A 24227-nucleotide genomic window follows, 5' to 3' on the forward strand; every position below is an offset into this window, starting at 1 on the left:
TAGAAGTCTGTACTACAAAATATGTCTTAGAAGTCACATAGCTGTGGTTTTACAAAATTATAAATGAATCTGTATAGTAGTTTTGCACTATAAAATAAAGTAAAATAAAAGCTGCATGTACATTATGATTTTAGCCAAATTATACATAAAACTGCATGAAAGAATAAAAATGATAATACAGCAGATCAAGGGTATAAACAAGCATATTGTTTATACTTGAGTACACTTTTCTGAGCATTTCTTCGCATTATTACTTTTCAGGTCATAGTATGTTTACGAACAATAGGTACATAGTTTGCAAAACATATTTTACAGAGAGAACAGCTGTAAATAATGCATACATTTAAGTGCTTGAGGACAACATACTGAACAGATTTGCCCATCTTCCTAAATGCCAAATGAGTAGGCGGCAGAATAATAAGAGACTGAATGCAGAAAATATTTTTTGAGCTATCCGCTACATCCCTTCAGAAGATGGCTCATATAAAATAGTTAACACCTTAATGTTCCCTGTTGTCTGCACAGCCTGTGGTTGTGTACAGTTCTGTTGTGATTTAATTTTCCCTTTTTTCCCCTTTTAATTTACAAAATTAGGCTGAAAAAATAGAATGGATGCATGTCCTTCTTTTCCAGTGTTTTACGTGTGGGTTTACCCTTCTTCCTCTCCAGTTTGTCCAGCCAGGTTTCCAGAGAGTTTTCAGTCCCTCTTGGTGCGTCGGATGTCCGATCTAGCTGCAGGAACGTGGACCATAAAAGTGACGTCTGCATGCACCAGCCCTCCGAACTTTTCAGCTGCCAGTCATACGCCAGGTGCTCCTGCTTCTCGTGGACGTCTGATCGAAAAAGATTCAGTTGAGCACCCCATTGGGGATTCTTTCAGTCCCGACTTTGTTGTTAATTAAAGTCTGTTAATGTCGTCTGGTAAGGGCAAATGCAAGTACGGTCAGCAGATTACCCACAAAGACACTCATGACCAGTGTCTCTTTTGTCTAGGCAGGGAACACTACCACGAGAACTGTGCCATTTGCCGATCATTCGTCCCTAAGACCTTACACCGTCATTTGCAGGCCTTACACTTGTATCTAGAGAATCAGTTCTTGAAGCAAATAGTGTTATGGATGGAGGCCGCACCCGATGCCCTGTCTGAACTGCCTAGGAAGAGGGCCACGTCCTCATGGCCTACTTAGTCTGCTGCTCCTCTGTCTGCCGTACCTCAGCTTGTAGGCAGTGTCAGCTTGACTGAGGAGCTGGCATTCACTGGTGTAGATAAAGCGGGTATCTCTGAGGAAGCCGCACAATCTCGAGCGGACGACACGTTCACAGAAGATTTACCAGTGCCTGCCTTAGACACCGGTGGGAACCAGTATTCACTCTGGGCCCATCGGACACCGCCTCCACCATTCCGATATCTGACACAAGGCCTGTTCCTAGCCAGATGCCGGCAAGGCCTTTAAAGAAAAAACAAAAAATAAGACACCTCACTCCAACTTCTGAAAACATGCCAGATTGGCAGGCCTTCAGCCAGAGTTTGTTCAATGCCTTTATGGCCCTTAGGCAGTCTGCAGAATCCTCTGCCACTGCTCCTCCCCTTCTTAGTCCCAGACCTCCAACACAGGAAAGAAGGGTAGATCAGGCTGAAGAGGAACTGTCTGATTCTTCTGAGGAATATCTTTCTTTACTCCTCCCAGATTTCATCCCCCCTGGGATATGGATCTCCTGAAGAGGGCTTTGTTGAACCTGACTCCCCTGTAGAGGATCTTACCTTTGGGGAAACTATTAATAAAATGAAAGACCACTTTAACTGGCAATCCTCGGATATGTGTGATGTACAAAAAAGGTTTTATGACTTTATTCAAATGGACTCTCCCAGTCCTTCTGCCATTCCTCCCATTATTGCATTACTGCATTATTGGATGCTTTTGCCTCAGCCTCCACTAGCCCGGACTCCCAACTTCCAGCCCCACATAGAGCAGACAGATTCTATAAAGTCCTTGAGATGGAGAAATTTTTTTTTAAGTGCCCCCCTGCTGATCCTGCCACTATATTCATCTCTACGGTCAGGGCCTCCAAGCTCCTGCTTACCACTACTATCTTCCCTGCTGACAAAGACAGCAAGACTATGGAGAGGTTGGGAAAGAAAATTTATACTTCTGCTACCCTCTCATTTAGAATCACCAACTACCAAACTCATATGACCAAATATTCCTTAGCTCTGTTGGACAAAGCCACTAAAGATTTAGATGACATCCCTGGCTGTGCAGCCAAGGCCTCCTTGTCTTCACTGATAGCACTCATCTCCCAACTGAATAGACACTCCTTGAGATGCAGTTATGATGCAGCTGAAGCCTCAGCCAGGTCAGCTGCATCAACTTCAGTACTAAGGAGATACTGGCTGCAACTACAGCCTCTCCCAGGGGATTTCAAAGCCAAACGACTGGACGCACCTTTGGATCACTCTGCCCTTTTTGGTGCAAAAATGTCTGATGTGTTCAAATTCTTACAACAGAAAGGAAAAGAATTACAGGACCTAAAACATATCCTGGTCTAGCCTATTCCCAAGTTCCTGAAGAACTACCTGGCAAAGACCCAGTTTATAGGGAAAACCTCCAGGCCTGCAGCTACTCGGTGTAGAAGACCCCTAGAAGACAGACTCCTCAGGCTAGGCTTTCTCAGTCTTCCAGCCAAAGGCCTCCCTTTCCTGATAGGGTAGGTAGTGTCTGACTGCCTGCCAAAATTTCAATCCCCACCCCACCTGTCCATTCCCCTTTCTGCCCATCTCTCTCATTGTTTCCCTGTGTGGTCACTCATTACCACAGACAGATGGGTTCTGTCCATCATACAGGACAGCTAATTCATGTCCTGGATCACCCCTCCTGCAAGACTAGGCATACCACAGCCCCCTCCTCCATCAGGTTTTGCAAACCCTGCTACTACAGGGCACCGTAGAACCAGTTGCTGCACAAGTAAAAAGAAAAGGATTCTACTCCAGAATCTTTTTGGTACCCAGAAAAGAAGGGCCATAGAGGCCGATTCTAGACCTCTCATGCCTGAACCCCTTCCTAAAAGTTCCTACTTTAAGAATGCTTACCCTGCATATACTCTCTTTCCACTCATCCTTCCACAGGGTTTCATGCCAATCCTGGACATAAAGGATGCTTACCTTCACATACCTATAAAGGCCCACCTTCTGGAAATACATGAGATTCCTGGCAGGCTCATCTCACTTTCAGTTCTGTGCCTTGCCCTTTGGGCTTTCTACTGCCCCGAGGATATTTACAAAATGCCTGGCTCCAGTCATCACCTACTGCAGGGAAAAAATAATTAATTTATTCCCGTACCTAGACGACCTCCTAATCCAGGCAAATAATAAGGAAACTCTTCCCTGCCACTCCTGGGACATTCTGGTAATCCTACAGTGTTTAGGGTTCATGATCAACTTCCCAAAATCCCACCTCAACCCCACTCAGGATATTGTCTTCCTGGGTTTAGGGTTCATGATCAGCTTCCTAAAATCCCACCTCAACCCCACTCAGGATATTGTCTTCCTGGGTTGCAGGATCAGGACAGACCTCATGAAGGCCTTTCTTCCAGCACAAAAGATGGTATCGTCCGAAACCACCTTCTTACTGCTCTAAAGTCAACAGAACTGACTGCAAGACAGTTTCTGAGGCTTCTAGGTTAAATGGCAGCTACCATTCCCCATATTGCCCGTAGCAAGGATGCACATGAGGAAACTTTAATGGTACCTCCAGTCAGTGTGGACCCAACACTCCCAACCTCTAGAGTTCAGGATCCCACTGCTCCCCAGCTTGCATCTGGAACTGAGATGGGTGGCTGAGGTAGCCCAAAACCCAGGACTGCCTCTACAAATACCCTGTCCCTCCTAAACCATGTACACAGAAGCCTCAGATCTGGGCTGGGGAGCAACTCCGGGGAAAAAGGAAAGTACAAGGTTTGTGGACAGACAGACACAAACAAGATCACATAAAAGTGAGAGAAATTAGAGCCGTCCTCCTTGCTGTACAGGCCTTCCAGCCCTACCTAGAGCAGGGCCTGCTAAAGATATTCACAGACACCACAGTCCTGTGATATCTCAACAAGCAGGGAGGGACCAAATCCTATCTTCTATGCAGACTAGCTCTGCAGGCGTGGGAACTGGTAACCTCACAGGGGATCAACCTTCAGGCAGCCTATATCCAATCCCTGCACAACTCCCAGACAAATTACCTACACAGAACTGTTTCAAATAACCATGAATGGATGCTGCAAAGAGATTTTTCCTGACTATGGTCCACAGGTGGAGTATTCCACAAATAGACCTGTTCGCCACCTCCATAAACAGGCAGCTTCCTGCCTACTGCACCAGGACACCAGGCCCCAAGGCATTAGCAACAGATGCATTCTCGATAACTTGGAAGGGGAAGATGTTCATCGTGTTTCACTGTTGCAGTCATTACACTTGGGTTATCCTGCTGGCAGACTACCCGCAGTCGGCCTGAATTCCAAAGTCCTGGTCCAGCGTCGGTTGCTGTCGCCTCTTCCCTGACGTCAGTGCGCCAGGGGTATAAAAGATGCAGCCGACGCCATTTTCTTCAGTCTTTCTTGCCGCGTGGTGCCCAAAGCAAAAGCAGTTCATAAGTGCCGGTCAGCCGACTCCTGAGATTTTTGAATTTGAATTTCAAATCCGAAGTCTTCAATAAAGTTAAGTACCCCGTTGGGGAAACTTTTTCTTGCTCCAGTCCGATGTCAGTAAAAGTTAACAATTATATTTCTTGTGGGAAGCAAATACCTCATAAGGATTTTCATTCTTACTGTATTCCTTGTCTAGGCCCTGATCACGACGTTGCTAGTTGTCTGTTTTGAGCTAGATTCAACCAACGCACTATTAAGCGTCTGTTCGAAACTTTTTCTTGCTCCAGTCCGATGTCAGTAAAAGTTAACAATTGCATTTCTTGTGGAAAGCAAATACCTCATAAGGATTTTCATTCTTACTGTATTCCTTGTCTAGGCCCTGACCACGACGTTGCTATTTGTCGGTTTTGCGCTAGATTCAACCAATGCACTATTAAGCGTCTGTTTGATTTTGCTTTTCATTACTTTGGCCGAAGGTTTAACTATATAATGCCGTCGGAACAACTGACAACCAGAGTCCATAAAAAGCGCAAGGACAAAGAAAAAGACAGGCATCCGAGGTCCAAAACCAACGACGAAGCCTCTTCTAGGCCAGTCACCAGTTTTCAGGGAAGTGCTTTCGCAGCCCTTGACACCCGCTACCTCAGAGCCACAGGCCGCTTCCGACTCCCATGTGGAGACAGCTAGGCCTCTGGAAACTCAAGGTATTGGGCCTATGGAAACAATTCCCTCAGATGGGTATGGAGCCGCTGAGCAAGCATCAGCTTCTGAGGGTGTTTTCAGACCTACACAGCTTACTATCAAGACCTCTTCAGCAGCCAAGGCAAAGTCTAAAATACCTCTAAAGACAAAGAAACAAGTACAGCATTCTCCTGGACAGTCATCCATGCCAAAGAAACAGATGCTCAAAATGGCCGAGGACCTAATTACTTTGATCAGGGGCTCCCATCCTCCTCTTGATAAAAGGCCTAGGCAAGACGCTGACTATGACTCCTCTGACCAGGTTTCTATTTCTTCTGATTCCTCTTCAGACCAGAAATATTCTTTTCCTCCCTATGAGCACTCTGGTGCTGAAGAATCTATTCCTTCAGCCTCTCCTCCTGAGGATTACTCTTTTGGGGAAACCCTGTACACCATGAGGGAACATTTCCATTGGGAGAGCCAGGATTATTCAGAATCCAAGAAAAGGCTCAGAGACTTTCTTTTATTGCCTCAGCACAGGCCTCTTGCTATCCCCCCTGTACTAGATGATGTTGATGTTTTTTCGGAATCCAGTTTGACTCCTGATTCTTTACCCCCTGCACCAGTTAAGCCAGATAGGTACTACAGGGTTCCAGATTCTCATAAATGTCTTTATAAAAACCCTGCTGCTGATCCAGAAACTATTTCTCATGGTCCCAAAGGGGGTCAAGGCTTCCACTGCTAAAAACCCAGTTCCCTCTGATAGGGATTCTAGAGCACTGGACAGATGGTGTGAAAAAAGTTTACACCTCTGCTACTTTAGCTGTAAGGGCTTTAAACTGCCAGTTTCACATGCTTAAATATCAACAATACCTAATGTCTTTGCTAAAACAGAAAATGCTTACAATCTCTGAATGTCCTGAGAACAAGGAAATGCAGGATTTATTGCATGCAGCTGAACAAGTGGGAAAGCATACTTTGCAATGTGGTTTTGATTCATTAGAGTCATCTTGCAGAGCCGCATTTACAGGTTCTGTCATTCGAAGGCATGCTTGGTTAAAAGAACAGATTTTACCTGATCATGTTAAAGCAAAATTATTGGATTTTCCATTACAGCATGATACTTTGTTTGGTGTTAAGGCAGAAGAGGTGTTAAAGAAAATGGAGGATAAAGCAAAATCAATGCAGACAGTAAAGGATTTCTTACAGGTTCAGCCACCTAGATTTAGCAGGAACTGGCCTTCTAAAAATTGGTCCTTTCCAGTGTCAGACAGGCCACAAAGAGGCAGCTACAGACACCCAAGAGGCAGATCTCAGCCCCAAGGCTCATTCAGACCTAAACAATGGGGTGCTTCAACCCCCAAAGGTGGAGAAGACAAATCACAACCTTATAGGAAACAGTCCCAATGACTTCCCTCTACAAATGCCAAATACTTACCTTTTGAAAGCACCCTTAGGGGGAAAACTAGCACTTTTCTCACAAAATTGGCACATGATCACCCAGGACAAATGGGTACTGAATATTGTTTCTCAGGGTTACAGGTTCCACTTTCACACCCTACCAAGGTCAAAAGGTATGCCAGACCTGCCACAAAATCAATGGGCAGAGGCACAAAAACAAATTTCGGCAAGGATTTTACTCAAGACTTTTCTTGGTACCCAGAAAAGACAAAGCCTGGAGACCAATACTGGACCTGTCTATTCCAAATACCTTTCTGGATGTTCCAAAATTCAAAATGTTGACACTGCAGCAACTTCTACCCATGCTGGGCAAGAAGGCTTGGCTAGTTACTTTGGACCTCAAAGAGGCATACCAGCATGTCCCAATCGGACAATCTTGCAGAAGATACCTCAGATTCATAGCTGGCTCAATACATTACCAAGTCTCTGCGCTGCCCTTTGGCTTATCTACTGCGCCCAGGGTCTTCACAAAATGCCTGGCACCAGTAATTGCATTTTGCAGACAAAAAGTAATTCAAATATAGCCCTACTTGGACAACTGCCTTATTCAAGCAGAGAGCAAGGACATTCTACTAAAGCATCTGGCGTTTGTAAAAAGATTACTAATTTGCCTAGGGTACACGAAAAGAAATCAAAACTAGTGCCCTCTCAAGAGATGATATTCCTGGGTGCAAGCTTAAATACAACTGCCCAGATGGCTTATTTCACGCCAGACAAGCAAAGGCAACTGACTCATTACTTTCAAATGATGGCAGCAAAGACCCAGCTACCTGCAAGAAAAATTCTGCAGGCTTTGGGCTTCATGGTATCCTGCATCCTGCTAATTCCATATGCAAGACTGCATATGAGGAAGCTACAATGGTATCTAAAAAGTGTTTGGACTCAACATTTCCACAGCCTGGAAACAATAATAGCTCTTATTCCCTCCCTGCAGAGTTTCGATGGTGGGCACTGGCCTGTCACCACAACAAGGGACAGCCTTTCACTTTACCCACAGCCAGGCAGACTCTAACAACAGATGCATTGGATTATGCCTGGGGGGCACACATGGCAGGAAAATGTATTCAGGGCATGTGGCCCCGCGGACCAAAGGCATCTTCATATCAGTCAAAAAGAGATGCTAGCTGTACAGAATGCCCTGACAGCCTTCAAGGATCTACTACATCCAGGACAACTATTACTAAAGACGGACAATACTATAGTTATGTGGTACATAAGCAAGAGGGCACACATTCCTACCCCTTCTGCAGGCAAGCCATGACTTTGTGGAACACAGCACCGACCTATCAAGTGCATCTGCAGGCACAATTCCTGCCAGGAAAGAAAAATACTCTGGCAGACGAACTAAGCAGAAACCTCATGGACCCTCACGAGTGGAAACTAGATCCACAGGTCTTCAGCATGATAACAAGGAAATGGGGATGCCCAGACATAGATCTTTTTGCCTCCCCTCACACTGTCAACTACAGAGATTCTGCACAAGGACTTATCACTCACAAGCATGGAAGGTTGATGCTCTATCATTCAGCTGGAAAACCCTAACAGTTTATGCCTTTCCACCACTGCCTCTCCTTCCCAAGGTACTCCTAAAAGTCAGACAAGAGAAGCCAAAAATGATTCTGATTGCCCCAGACTGGCCAAGCCAGCACTGGTACCCAGTCCTAAAGAGCTTGTCTCAAGGCCCAGCCTGGACTTTACCTCAAATTCCTCATCTTCTGACTCAACAAAACAATCAGATCCTGCACAGCCAACTCAGAACCCTAAATCTGGCTGCATGGCAAATAATATAGCCACTCGGAACACACCTCTCTCTAAAGCTGTTATGGATGTCATTTTGGAAGCCAGGAGGCCCAGCACCAGGAAATCGTATGCAGAAAAATGGAAGAGATTCTGTGCTTGGAACCAGGCACAAGGACTTGAACCACTTGTTCCAAATATTCCTCAGATTTTACAATACCTAACTGAGATGCTGGACAAAGGCCTATCCTTCTCATCAATTAAGATCCATGCCTCTGCCATTTCAGCTCATTACAATACAGAACCTCCTATTTTTTCACATCCACTGCTAAGACAGTACCTCAGAGGGGCAAAAAACATAAGACCCCCAAAGAGAGCACTGATACCTACATGGGACCTCAACTTTGTCTTGGAAAAACTCACACTGCCTCCTTTTGAGCCAGCCAATACAGCTGATATAAAATTCTTATCATGGAAAACTGCTCTGCTGCTAGCAATAACTTCAGCAAGAAGAGTCTCAGAGTTACAGGCATTAATGGCAGTGGAACCTTTTATCATTTTTCATCCGGACAGGGTTTCTCTAAGGACAAACCCAACATTTATGTCAAAGGTAGTATCCAGTGTGGCTCTTAACCAAACCATTCATTTGCCAACATTCTATCCAAATCCCCAGAATAAAGGGGAGAGACTTCTGCACTCTTTGGACATGCACAGGCAGCTAAGTTTCTATTTGGATAAAGCAAAAGCTTTCAGAAAAACTGAGCAACTGTTTGTAGCATATGCTGCAGGATCACAAGGAAAGGCTATCTCAAAGCAGACTATTTCAAAATGGATAGGACACTGCATTCGTTTCTGCTATGCACAGCATGGCAAGTCAGTGCCTAAGAATATTAGGCCACATTCTACCAGGGCAGCAGCCACTTCAGCAGCCTTTCTCAGAGGAGTACCAACCAAGGACATTTTGGAGGCTGCAACTTGGGAGTTCAGTTCACACGTTTACCAAGCATTATCACTTACCTCTTTATTCTAAATCCAGAGCAGGCTTTGCCACTGCAGTTCTGCAGGGCCTCATAGCCACTCCTAATCCTGTTTAAACCCAGCCACCCTACCTCAGCTTTGGGATTCAACCCAAGTGTAATGACTGCAACAGTGAAACACGATGAACATAGTACAGTTGTGTACCTACCATAAATGTAGATGTTAGAGTGTATTCACTGTTGCAGTCCAGGTTACCCACCCTCCATCCCCCTTTCTTTGCTGGGACTTATCTATACTTCTCTATCCTATACAACCTATGTGGTGTATTTGCTTGTAGATGAAGGTATTGTTTTTATTTTACTGTGTATTTTTATAAGCAATATGTATTGCCTACCTTCTTGGGGGCACCTGACGTCTGGGGCAAGAAAAACTGAAGAAAATGGTGTCGGCTGCATCTTTTATACCCCTGGCGCACTGACGTCTGGGAAGAGGCGATAGCAACCGACGCCAGACAAGGACTTTGGAATTCAGGCCGACTGCGGGTAGCCTGCCAGCATGATAACCTAACTGTAATGACAGCAACGGTGAATACACTCAAACATCTACATTTATGATAGGTACACAACTGTACTTTCCTGTATGCATTCCCCCCTTCCCATTGATACAGAAGGTCCTGTTCAAAATTCAGCAGGACACTCCCAAATATCTTGCTGGTGAATCCCTTCTGACCAAGACAGCACTGGTTCCCTCTTCACCTGTCCAAGGGCAATCACCACAAGTTACCCCCTTCATTGGACCTGCTCACTCAGAACAAGGGGACTCCGATACAGCCACAGTGGCAATCCATGCTTCTCACCATGTGGCTGATAGGATTCTGATCCCCTTCAGACACCTATATAACGAGGACGTGCTCACCATCCTGCAGGAGGCCAGGAAACCCAACACAAGGAAATCATATCTCTCTAAATGGAAAAAGTTTTCTGTTTGGTGTCACAAAAGACAGTTGGACCCGCTGGAAAGTGATATGCGCCTCATCCTGTCATACCTGTGTGAACTCGTGCAAACAAGGTTGACTTACTCATTTCTGAAGGCACACCTGTCTGCTATCTCTGCTTGCCTCCCCCTGGATCCACCCCTTGCATCCAGACTCCATTCCAAATTTTTCCTCAAAGACGCATTACACTTAAGAACACCCAGGAAACCATCTCCCCCTCCCTGGGACCTAAACTGTGTTCTAGAAAAAAAAATCACTCTAGCCCCTTGTGAGCCAGCAGACAAGGCCACCTTAAAATTTTGCACATGGAAAACAGTTTTGCTGGTAGCTCTGACTTCCGCCAGAAGGGTTTCAGAATTGCAAGCTCTTATGGCTACACCACCTTTCCTAATCTTCCACCTGTACAGGGTGACCCTCAGGGCTAACTCGTCATTCATTCCCAAAGTAGCGAATGATCTAACCTTGAACCAGCCCATCCACTTGCCCACCTTCTTCCCTAACCCACAGGGGGCTAGTGAGAGAGTGCTACATTCCCTAGACATCCACAGACAACTTGGGTTTTATCTTCATAAAATCAAACCCTTTAGGAAATCAGAGCAGCTGTTTGTCTCCTTCCACCCCAGAGCCTTGTGGAAGCTGTGAGCAAACAGACCATTTCAGCCTGGATCTCCCAGGCCATTTCCTTCTGCTACTTACACCATGGTAAGACCTTGCAAGGCACTGCCAAGGCCCACTTCGCCAGAGCAATGGCCTCTTCTGGAGCCTTCTTTAAAGGATTAGACACCAACTTCATACTTGAGGCAGCCACTTGGTCCTCAGTTCGCACCTTCACCAGGCACTACAAACTGGACCATATCTCCAGAGCAAGGACAGGGTTTGCCAGGGTTGTCATACATGTTTTCCTGGAAACTTCATCTAGGCCACCTCCCAATTCTAAGTGAGCTTTTGCACTTACCCACAAGTAGAATACTGCAACATTGGAATAGAAGGACAGAGGAAAGTTGTGTAAAATCTTACCATAACCATAGATGTCCTACTCTTCTGTGTTGCAGTATTCCTTCCCACCCACCTTCCCCACTTATATGACTGCACTTGCTTTCCCAGGTGATTATTGGACAGGCTATGCCCTTACAGTACTGGCTCCGACTGGGGCTTTTACTATGTTCTGAGGGCTGGTGTGTGCAGATGTCACTTTTATGACCCACGTTCCTGCAGCCACATCAGAGATCCAATGCACCAATAGGGACTGAAAAAATCTTTGGAAATCTGGCCGGACAAATTGGAGAGGAAGAAGGGTAAACCCACAAGTAGAATACTGCAACATGGAAGAGAAGGACATCTGTGGTTATGGTAAGATTTTACACAACTTTCCTATTTATGTCGTATTTCAAAGATATGCAAAAAGAGATTTGCAAATATTAAATAAAACCGTAAGTAGGATTATATATTTTTGTAAATTAAAATGAGATTGAGATGACCTTGTCGTAACCCAGCTTGTGACTTATTTAGGTAATCATACGTATCGCTCTATCTCTGAGCTCAGTGTTCACATTCTTACAACAGAAGCTGTTTTAGGTTAAACATGAAACAAATATTTCAGACCTCTCTTGCTTACAGCACACAAGACACCCCTGTTTTTAAGTTAACATCAAACAAGAGACACCTCAATATACACATCGGGTCTGTATCACTTTGAAAGCTTAATTGAGCGAATAGCTATTTATCGAACCCAATTCAACGAAAGCTCAATTAAGCAAATTACCATTTCAGTGAAAATTTTCCAAGGGAAAGGACGTGGTTGGCCATCGTCTGGAATTTGGCCCTTTTCCCCACTATAGTGCAATCTCAGAGTTGGTATATTTAGTTGGGGGTGGGGGGGGCTTTTCACACTTTTAAATTTTGTTGTTTTAGCTATAGTCGGTAGCTGGCCCACTAGTTTTTTCCCTTGGAAAATTTTCTCTGAAACGGTTGTTCGCTTAATTGAGTTTTTGCTAAATTGGTTTCGATAAATAGTGATTTGCTCAATTAAGCTTTTGACGATGTGATATAGACCCTACATGTCAACCACATCTGATTTTGAAACTGCCCTTCTGGACTAGAATTTGAACAAAGCACAAAAATTAACTGTGATCATTATACATCTTAGAAAGAGAAGGGTCTGGAGCATATTTTCATAATATATAAATATCAAATGTATAAGCCCATGATTCTCCAAGCTTGAGCACTGTTCTGGCGACATGAGAGAAGTGTGTGTGTGTCATTTGTGTGTTTGAGTATTTAGCTCATCTCCTTATGTCATAGGTTTCATCTGACAAAACTTTGCTCGACTGGGTTTTGCTTCAGCAGGTAAATCATTTCTGATGCCCAAAAGGGTAAGTTTTTTCAGTGCCAGTCAATCCTTTTGGGTGCATACGATGACAAAATCAGCTTGCATATTGAAAAAAGTACAGGTAAATTTAGTCTGTGTTTAACAGAGTTTAGAGCACTACTCAGTCGAGGAGTACTGCCTTGGTTATAAGTGATTTGCTTAGAGTCATAATATAGGCAAATGGAGACTGAGGGAATGAAACCCTGGACTAAAGGAAGCAAGCAACCTGTTAACAGTTCATAGCGTTAATACTCAGCACTAACCACCATTAGTTATTGAGTTTTTCTGTAACAAAAGAAGTAATGCTTCTTTATAATTTATATAAAATGTAGTGATAATGTTTATCGTGCTTTACCTGCACGATGCATTTTTTAGTGTTTGAAATTTGGTATGGTGTTAACTGTGACAGTGACAAATATGCTTGTTTTTGCCTTTTTTGATCCACTTGTGCAAAATTGAATGTTTTTACCAACTTTTTTCATTTTTGTGTATGTATCCACACAGTGAAGTTTGATTTCAAATCATCCTGGTCTCCTGATCCAATTGGACCTAACCCTGCATCCTTGTCTACTAAGATGTGGAGAAATCCAGTGCCCTCCAGGAACACTACAGCTGTACCCCGGCCACCACCAGGCCTGACAAATCAGAAACCTTCATCTCCTTGGAGCAGCACGGCACCTCGATTAGGAAGGGGGTGGGGGGGGCAGGATGTCAGATATTCCTCTGGTAAGTACATCTTTTTGCTGATTTAATCTGAACCTGCTACTGAATCAAGTATATGAAATAATTTTCACAAGTTGTAGCAGTTAACAAAATATGTGGATGTTAATTACCAATTTGAAGGGTAAATGTACAGAAAATAACTATTGCTGTTGGACTTGTCATGAATAAACGTGAAATAGAGGTAAATTGAATAAAAGCTTAGTAAATGAAGAGTCCTGTGTGCTATAAATTGCCAGCTTGTTTTAACCCATGTCAGTGCCTTCTGGGGAAGAGTAGTGTTGAGTCTTGATGTAGTATTTACTAGTTGCTGTAGTAGGCTTACTCACTAGATCATATGCTGCTGAGTTTAGTTTGTAGAGCTCAGCATTATGAATCCTCCCAGAGCATTTGTGTTTGGGAATGCCATCATCCTTAATCTGGTCGTCATCTTTGATTCCTAACATCTGGACGACACATTTAAAGCTTTGGGACCTGATAAGATCTGAACTTTGAGAGGCCATCATTGGCACTCCATATTGCAGTAACAGTTTCATTTGCTGCCTCAGATGGTTGTCATACTGTTCAGTATTAGTCATGACTAGTTGGCTAGCCTGCCAGCAGTTGGCCTGTGCCCCACCTGACTTTAGAACTGTACCTTCATTCGGTGGCTTTGGCTGACTTCTTCCCACTTGAACTTCAGTGGTATAAGGGGTTATTAACACCATCTTCAGGTCTTTCTTGCTGCAGTTCAGTGTTTTTGCCGTGTAGTTTGGTCTTTTTCCAAAGTGAGGATACGTACCTCCTAAGGAAGTTTTTTCATAATTTTAGAATAATTCTGATGTTCTGATCATTTCTAGGGTATTACAATGATTCTGATGGTAAAACAACTGCATAGATTGCAGTAAATAGATCCAGCACAAATATCTTCATATTTTTGTCATGGCCCAGACCTTAAAATGGATGGTTATCAGCACTGCATCAGGTTCATCCCAAATATAGTCAGGAGGAGAGTTTAATGGGGAGTGGTGAGGATGTCTGCCAGAGTCCATTCTATCACGGAGTCAGCCAGGGCCTCCAGAAACATTCATATGCAAACGTGTAGAAGAATAACAGAAGGGAAAGTGAGAGGAAACTGAGGCTAGTCCAGCTGATAAAATCAGCTTCCCTAGCCTTAGAGGTAGTGAACCTGATGAGATGCTTTTGCAGCCTCTGGCTTTGGAGTCAGGTTTCACCAATACCTGTGGCATGACCTTTCCATAGGCCACCACACTTTCATCTTGTAGCATGTCCTGACAGACAGACCATTGAGATATCTGCCAGATGTTCTTCATCTCACATTGCTGCAGTCATAACCTGTGGGTAGTCCGCTGTCCTCGGTCGGCCCGAATACCAAAGAGTTAGGCTGGCGTCGGTCATGGTCGCTCAGATCTGACGTCAGTACACCGTGGTATTAAAGCGCATGACCGACGTCATATCCTCAGTCTTTCTTGCCGCATGGTCCGAAGCAGAAGCAGCGTTTGCAAGTGCCGTTCGGCATTCTGAAATTTTCGTATTCTGAGTTTCAGACCGAAAACCAAGTTGGGCTAAGTACCCCGTTGGGGAATATTTTTGTCTTTTCTTGCCTCAGTTTAAAATCCGGATGTCAGAAAAAGTGAATAATTGTATTTCTTGTGGGAAACAGATACCTCATAGGGATTACCACTCTCTCTGTATTCCTTGTTTGGGGCCTGAGCACGACGTAGTCGGGTGTCGCTTTTGTGCTAGATTTAATAAGCGCACCATTAAACGTAGGTTAGATTGTGCTAGGCTTGTCTTCGGTAAGCGGTGTAATTACAATATGCCGTCGGATCCTCCGCCCGCTACCGCTAAGAAGCGCAAGGAAAAATCGTTAAAGTCCAAGCAGGATGAGTCGTCCGTTCCGGACGCCGGTTCTTTAGAAACTACGGTGGAATCTGTGGATCCAGACGAGGTTTCAGCTGAGTCTCAGGGGGAGCCGTTAATTTTGCAAGATGTGGCCTCTCAGGAGTCGGGTCAGGCTGAGGGGGCCTCTCAGGTTGCTGTACTCCCTTCTTTGCATAAGGTGGTTAGGCCTTCCCCTTCTGTCTCTAAGGTACCTTCCAAGGTCAGGCCTGGTTTGTCTTCCTCTGGTGTCAGTCCTAGTTCTGCAGGTTCTGTACCTAAAAAACACATGCTAAAAATGGCAGAAGATTTGATTACCTTAATCAGAGGTTCTATGCCCCCTCCAGATAAGAGGCCTAGGGTGGAGCCAGAGGTGGAAGGTTTGGAACATTCTTCAGATTACTCAGAGTCTTCGGCTGAAGACATTCAGGATTTTCCTCCTTACTCTGATTCAGACGCAGAGGATTCTAGTCCTCCTGCTTCTCCTCCAGAGGATTTTTCTTTTTCAGAAACCCTGCATTCTATGAGGGAGCATTTTAAATGGGAAGGTCAGGATTTCTCAGATTCCCGAAAGAGGCTTAGGGAATTTTTGTTTTTACCACAACATAGGCCCTTGGCTGTATCTCCTGTTTTGGATGTTGTCCAGGATGTTTTCTCTGAGGCTTCCCTTAATCCAAACTCTTTGCCTCCTGCACCGGTTAAACCAGATAGGTATTACAGAGTGCCAGAGGCTCATAAATATTTGTATAAGAGCCCAAGGGCTGACCCAGAAACTATTAGCCAGGGACCTAAGGGTGTCAGGGCTTCTGTTGTAAAGAATCCAGTTCCTATGGATAAAGATTCTAGAGCTTTGGATAGGTGGGGTAAAAAGTGTATACCTCTTCCACTCTAGCAATGAGGGCTTTGAATTGCCAGTTTCATATGCTGAAGTACCAGAATTTTCTCCTTACTCAGTTAAAGTCTAAGGTAGATGCTTTGGCAGAGGGCATAGAGTGTAAGGAATTACAGGATTTGGTTCATGCCTCTGATCAGGTGGGTAAGCATTCTTTGCAGTGTGGTTTCGATGCTTTACAGGCTTCTTCCAGGGTGGCTGCCACTGGATCAGTTATTCTTAGGCACGCCTGGCTTAAGGATCAGAACTTGTCAGAGCATGTTAAAGCTCGAATTTTGGATGCTCCTCTTCAGTCTGAAGTTTTGTTTGGTTCTCCTGTGGAGTCAGTCTTGAAGAAAATGGAAGACAAAGCTAAGTCTATGCAGACTGTTAAGGATTTTTTGCAGGTGCAGCCCCCTAAGTTTAGCAGAAATTGGCCTACTAAGGGATGGGCTTACCCTTCTTCTGATTTACAGTCTAGGGGCAGATCTAGACATGGTAGGGGCAGAGCTCAGGGTTCTTTCAGGCCTAGAATGTGGAGTTCCCCTGCACAATCTACAGGTGAGGGCAAGGGCCAGTCCTTTCATAAACAGACCCAATGACCTGCATCTTCAGCTGCCAGATCCTTCCTGTCTGGCAGCTCCTCTGGGAGGAAAGTTGGCACTTTTCAGGCAAAATTGGCTTTTAGTCACCCAGGACAAGTGGGTGTTGGACATTATAGACCGAGGCTACAAGTTTTATTTCCACACATTGCCTCCTTTCAAAGGCATGCCAGACGTTCCTCCTCGGCAAAGGGTGGAGGCTCACAAACAGATTTCTTTACTTCTTCAAATGGGGGCTATACAGCAGGTCCCTCTGTCAGAAGTGGGCCTAGGATTTTATTCTCGCCTGTTTCTGGTACCAAAGAAAGGAAACACTTGGAGGCCAATTTTGGATTTATCTATCCTCAACACATACCTGGACATTCCAAAATTCAAAATGTTGACTTTGCAACAACTTCTGCCTCTGTTGGGCAAAGATCACTGGATGGTAACTCTGGATCTCAAAGAGGCTTATCTTCATATTCCTATCAGGCCCAGTTGCAGGAGATTCCTGCGTTTTCGGGCTGGGACTTTACATTATCAGTTCTCTGCATTGCCCTTTGGCTTATCTACTGCGCCCAGGGTGTTCACAAAGGTTCTGGCTCCGGTGATAGCCTTCCTAAGGTTAAGAGGAATACAAATTTATCCTTATTTGGACGATTGCCTGATTCTTGCTCAAGACAAAGACAAGCTACTTCACCATCTACAGTATGTTATGGCAGTGTTAAGGTGCCTAGGGTATTCTGTGAACGAAACAAAGTCCAGTCTAGTACCCTCTCAGGAAATGTGCTTTCTGGGTGTGAGACTGAATACAGCCTCTCAGATGGCATTTTTGACCCCGGACAAGCAAAGAAATCTTACACTTTACTTCCAACAATTGTCTCTACGGTCCAGGCTGACTGCAAGGACAGTCCTTCAAGCCTTGGGGTTCATGGCATCTTGTATTCTGGTGCTTCCCAATGCCAAACTGCATATGAGGAAGCTACAGTGGTATCTCAAAAGTGTATGGACTCAACACTGCCACGATTTGGACACTGTCATTCAGATAATACCTTGCATTCAAAAGGAATTTTTGTGGTGGGCTCAGGAATGTCACCTAAACAAGGGACTCTGTGTGACCCGACCAGAGGCGAGTCAGATCTTAACGACAGATGCCTCAGACAAGGCTTGGGGAGCACACCTCAATGGAAAATGGGTTCAAGACACGTGGCCTGCCAGACTTCAACATTTGCATATCAACTTGAAGGAGATGTTAGCAGTCCAATTTGCATTGATGGCTTTCAAGGATCTACTTCACCCAGGACAAGTGTTGATTCAGACAGACAACACAACTGTCATGTGGTACATCAACAAGCAAGGGGGAACCCATTTGTACCCTCTTTGCAGGCAAGCTATGATTTTGTGGGAGACTGCTCTCAGTTTGCACCTCACTCTTCAGGCAAGGTTTCTGCCAGGAGCACAGAACTCCTTAGCGGATGTTTTGTGCAGACAAATGGTGGATCCCCACGAGTGGAAGTTGGATCCTCATGTATTTTGACAGTTGACAGTGATTTGGGGGACTCCAGACATAGATCTGTTCGCTTCTCCACTAAATTTCCAGTTGCCAAAGTTTTGCACAAAGATGTTTCATCCAAAAGCTTGGAAAGTGGATGCTCTATCATTCAGTTGGAACAATCTTCACGTCTATGCCTTTCCTCCTCTGCCTCTCCTTCCCAAGGTGCTCTTGAAGGTCAGATAGGACAAGCCCTCCATGATTCTAATAGCTCCAGATTGGCCACGGCAGCACTGGTACCCTCTGCTGAGGAGTTTAGTACGGGAGCCTCCTTGGCCTTTGCCGTCAATTCCACACCTTTTGTCCCAGGCAGGCAATCATTTCCTCAATGTCAGGATACAGTCCCTGCATCTGACAGCCTGGCATATTCTGTTCTAGAACCTGGAGGGTCGCAGCTTCCTCAACAAGTTTTGAATGTAATTTTGGAGGCCAGAAGGCCTAGTACAAGGAAAGTTTATGCTGATAAATGGAGGAGATTTTTTATTTGGAGCAAAGCAAAGAGCTTTGATGTTTCAGGGCCTAATTTGAGTGTTTCACTTCAGTATCTTACAGAATTATTAGACAAGGGTTTGTCTTTCTCCTCTGCAAAAGTTCATGCTGCAGCCATTTCTGCTCACTATGACTGTGACCCACCATTATTCTGTCATCCTTTGTTTAAGCAATTTCTTAGAGGGGCAAAGAACATAAGACCCCCGCATAGAGCTCCTACTCCTTCCTGGGATCTCAATTTTGTGTTGGAAAAACTCACTTTACCTCCTTTTGAACCTGCAGCTACATCTGAGTTGAAGTTTTGTCTTGGAAGACTGCTTTTTGTTGGCCATTACGTCTGCTAGAAGGGTATCTGAATTACAGGCTCTAATGGCAGTTGAACCCTTCCTGATTTTTCATAAGGATAGGGTATCCCTGCGTACTAACCCTACTTTTATGCCTAAAGTGGTTTCAAATGTGGCCTTGAACCAATCTATTCATTTGCCTACATTTTATGCTGATCCCCAAAATAAAGGGGAGAAAATTTTGCACTCTTTGGATATTCACAGGCAGTTGCGTTATTATTTGAGCAGAACTAAAGGGTTCAGACAGTCTCAACAGTTGTTTGTTTCTTTTGCTTTGGGCTCTCAGGGGAAACCTGTTTCAAAGCAAACTATTTCTAAGTGGATTGGCCATTGCATTGCTTTTTGTTATTCTCATCATGGTAAGGAGATTCCGGCGGGAATCAGACCTCATTCCACTAGGGCTACTGCCACTTCTACTGCTTTTTTAAGGGGTGTAGCTACTAAAGATATTTTGGAGGCAGCTACTTGGAGTTCAGTGCACACTTTTTCTACACATTACCATCTCCCTCTTTATTCCAAATCTAGGGCTGGGTTTGCCACTGCAGTTTTACAGGGCATGTTAGCAGCTCCCAATGCTTTATGATTTTGCCAACCTCCCTTTACCTTTGCTTTGGGATTCTACCCACAGGTTATGACTGCAGCAATGTGAGATGAAGAACATAGTACAGTTTTGTACCTACCATAAATGTAGATGTTCGAAGATCCACATTGCTGCAGTCCAATTTACCCTCCCTCCTTCCCCTCTATAGTTTAGAGTGGTTGTGGGGTTTGGATTGTAAATATTGTTTGTACATGGGTTTTGGAGGTTTTCTGTTTTTGGTTATGGCCTTTCTTTTTAGGGCCTTCTGACATCTGGGGCAAGAAAGACTGAGGATATGACGTCGGTCATGCGCTTTAATACCACGGCGTACTGACGTCAGATCTGAGCGACCATGACCGACGCCAGCCTAACTCTTTGGTATTCGGGCCGACCGAGGACAGCGGACTACCCACAGGTTATGACTGCAGCAATGTGGATCTTCGAACATCTACATTTATGGTACGTACAAAACTGTACTTTCGTAGGCCTGTCTGAAGGGATTAGTTTCTGTTCGATTTTTTTTTTACTGTAGAATTTAAGAGGAGACCACAAGACCTGAAACTTTTTAATTTCAAAAAACAGTTTAATATACAACTTCAAGCAACACATTGCCAAACTATTGCAGCGAAACCTTAACACATATCAGATAGACTTGTCAGCTATGTTAGATGGAATGTAACTCAGTCAGCAAGGGTTAGATTATCTGGAAAAACTCAGGTTTTGTGTAGATGTTCTTTGTGTTTCACTGTTGCAGTCATTACATTTGGGTAATCTGCTTGCAGGTTGCCCTCAGTCGGCCTGATTAACAAAGTTTTGGGTCCTGCATCGGTTGCTGTCCCTTCTTTCATGACGTCAGGTCGTCAGGGGTATAAAACATGCAGCCGACACCATTACATCAGTCTTTCTTGCCGTTCAGTGCCCAAGGCAGAAGCAGTTCGCAAGTGCCGGTCGGCCGACTACTGAAATTTTCATTTTCGAGTTTCAGAACTGAAGCTAAGTACCCCGTTGGGGAAACTTTTTCTTGCTCCTTACCGATGTCAGTAAAAGTTAATAATTGCATTACTTGTGGAAAGCAAATACCTCATAAAGATTTTCATTCGTACTGTATTCCTTGCCTAGGCCCTGACCACGACGTACCTTGCTGTCGGTTTTGTGCTTTATTTAATCAGCGCACTGTCCATCGTCTGTATATTTTTGTCTCTAAATATTTCGGTTCTTTGTTTAATTATGAACAAAAAGTGCTGGGGAGCAAACAAACAACTAAAAACCAAGGTGGAGAGACAAGTAGATCAAGGCAAAAATGACACTAAAATTATTGCATTCTTCAACTACGTCTCGTCTCCAGAGGACTGGGAATTCAAAAAAGTCCTGCTTCTGGTCAGGACGGTTTTTAAATCTGGCTGTTTTTTCTTGCCAAAAAAATTAGTAGAAGAAGAATTAGCTGTCGGTGCACAAGGCGTACCGCCAGTGTTGGACCCAGAATTGGCATTGGCAGTCTTGCCGTCAGCAGTTATACATGGAAAGTTAATGTCATTTAATACCAACGAATTACTGTCATTGTCAGTCGTTGCAGAAGCTTTACCATACTGCATAGAGTCAGTTTTTAATGGAATTTCTTCATTGGAAACTGATTCATTTCTTGAGGAAGCATTGTTAGTGCCCGCTGTTCCCTTATGACTAGCACTAGCAACAATGGGTTTCGGCGACGCTTGTTTAAAAACACTCTTACCATACCCTTTGTGATTACTTTCTTTGCCAAACCTATTCAACCCTGCAAAATGATTATATGCAGTTTTGTTCTTATACGAAGCGATATCACGGACCAACTTCCCATGTTTTCTGTTGACGTTATCAGCAGTATGCTGTTCAATATCATGCATAATATTTTCAATTAACTCGTCAAAGTTAGCTTCAGAAAGGGTACGTTTAAAAAAAGACTCAATGTCGATTATTTCCTTTTTAAGACACTCCATTTTATCAATGTTATTGTCAATTAATATCTTCAAGAAGCGCAAACCTGCTTCGTTGAAAAAACTAACTAGAGTGTCAAACATAGGCTCACCTGCATTCACGCCATTGGGGCATTTAAAGAAACGGAGCCCTTTGGGTACGATGCTTAGATCAATACAACGAGAAAAGTAACAGTTCTCCAAATCGATCGACTTGTAGCGTTTGAGCAATTTAGTTAACTGCTCACGTTTGTGGTTAAAGCCCTCGTTGTTATACCTTGTAGGAAAGCTTCCCAAAGAAGAGAAAGGATTACCGACACGGCCGAAAACCTGCTCAAAGGATCCCCGACCAATAGTGCGCTGTTGCTTTCCTGTGGAAACTTTCATTGCAGGTGGAATATTTTCACATTCAATGACTGTGTCCATTTCATGGAACGACTCGTCCAGGTTAATACATTTACCGTCTGCTTAATACATTTACCGTCTGCTTTAGTTTCGTTGGCTTTCTTGACAAGAAATTTTTGTTTAATTATCCAGAAATGTCGTCGGTTAGCCATCCGACTACCGGGATTCCAAAAAAACGCAAAGATAGACAGGCCGCCGAGGTCCAAAGCTGCCGACTCTTCTCCTAAGCCAGTCGCCAGTACTCAGTGAGGTGCTTTCGCAGCCCCTGATACCTGCTACTTCTTATTAGCAGGCCTCTACTGAGACCCATTCGGAGTCCGGTATGCCACGAGATGCTTCAACTATGGAACCCGTGGATGTCTCTACCTTGGATGGGTCCGGAGCCGCTGTGCAGGCATCGGCTTCTGAGGGTGTATTCAGGCCTTCCAACTTGCATATTAAATCGACGCCTCCTTCATTACTAAGGCCTAAATCTCGATCCATGTCTAAAAAACCTACGCCCAGGCCACATGCTCAGGCCTCTATGCCTAAAAAGCAAATGATAAAAATGGCTGAAGACCTAATAATTCTAATCAGGGGTAGCCAAACCCCCCCCCCCCTTCTGATCAGGATTCTGTTTTTTCTGACTCTTCTGATTACCTGGATTTGTCCTTACCTACTTATGAGGATTCTGATGCAGAGGACTCACTTCCCTCTGCTTCCCCTCCTGAGGATTTTTCTTTTGGGGAAACTTTACATACTCTAAGGGAGCATTTTCACTGGGAAAGCCAGGAATTTTTTGATTCAAATAAGAGGCTTAGGGATTTCCTTCTCCTACCTCAGCATAGGCCTTTGGCTATTCCTCCTGTACTAGACATTGTTGATGTCTTCTCGGAATCCAGTTTGGCCCCTGATTCCCCTGCCTCCTGCTCCCAGTAAATCTGACAGATACTACAGGGTCCCTGAGTCCCACAAGTTCCTTTTCAAAAATCCTATTGCACATCCAGAGACTATTTCACAGGGGCCCAAGGGCATTAAGGCTTCTACTGCTAAAAATCCCACCCCTTCTGATAGAGACTCCATGGTGCTGGATAGATGGGGTAAAAAGGTTTACACTTCAGCAACCTTGGCCATTAGAGCTTTAAACTGCCAAGTTCATATGTTAAAATATCAGCAACATGTTATTGGACTGCTTAAACAGAAAATGATGTTGATTCTTTACTGTGTGGAAAATAGACTTACAGGATTTAATGCATTCTGCTGAACAAGTTGGAAAACATACTTTACAATGTGGTTTTGATTCTGTAGAGGCCTCTTGCAGGGCTGCTGTTACTGGGTCTGTACTTAGAAGGCATGCTTGGCTTAAGGATGCCATGAGTAGGGTTATGTCTGATAAGACTCTCACATCCTTGGATCTTTCCTCTTCCTCCCCTAAAGGGCCACGTTCTGCCTCTACATCGCAGGTTCCTACTAAGCATCGAGATCCAGAGCCTCAGGTAACCCCATCGGGTGACCCCTGCTCTACTGAGACTTTACCAGATGCCCCCACTAATGAGATCCCCAGAAAGAGATTGTGCAAGAGAAGGCATTTGGATTCCACTCAGGAATCCTTGACATCAGACACTGACTTAGAGGAATCAGAAGGGTCCCCACGGTCCCCCTCAGAGGATGTCTCCTTTGCAGACATCCTTGGAAATACTAAAGCAGAGGGGTGATTGGCAGTCCATTACGCCTACTGAGGATGAGTCGGTGCTCCTGAAGGCCTTTGGGTCTCAACCTTCCACCTCCTGGGTTACTTCACTCTTTGACGAACTAATGAATTTGGTCGCTCGAAGGGCGTGGGAGTCTCCTGATTCCATGGAACCGGTCCCTCGGAGGTTTAACAAATTTATCACCTCCCCCTAGACAGGACTTTTCTCACGAAGGGAGATGTTCATCATGTTACCCTGCTGCAGTCATCACTCTTGGGTTATCCTGTCGTCAGGCGGTCCCGCAGTCGGCCGGAATTCCAAAGTCTTGGTCCGG

At 44.5% G+C, this 24227-nt stretch overlaps 1 protein-coding gene across 1 annotated transcript in view; it reads left to right on the forward strand.

The window, feature by feature from the left end:
• TNRC6B (trinucleotide repeat containing adaptor 6B) overlaps window positions 1-24227 on the forward strand; it is a 2803754-nt gene that overhangs the window by 2344279 nt on the left and 435248 nt on the right. The window contains exon 17 of the mRNA XM_044074422.1: window positions 13356-13577. Coding sequence (XP_043930357.1) covers window positions 13356-13577 — 222 coding nt within the window. The remainder of the gene's footprint in view (window positions 1-13355; window positions 13578-24227) is intronic.

Source organism: Protopterus annectens, chromosome 1.part0 (assembly GCF_019279795.1).
Source record: "Protopterus annectens isolate FY-2018-M chromosome 1.part0, PAN1.0, whole genome shotgun sequence".
NCBI lineage: Eukaryota > Metazoa > Chordata > Ceratodontiformes > Protopteridae > Protopterus > Protopterus annectens.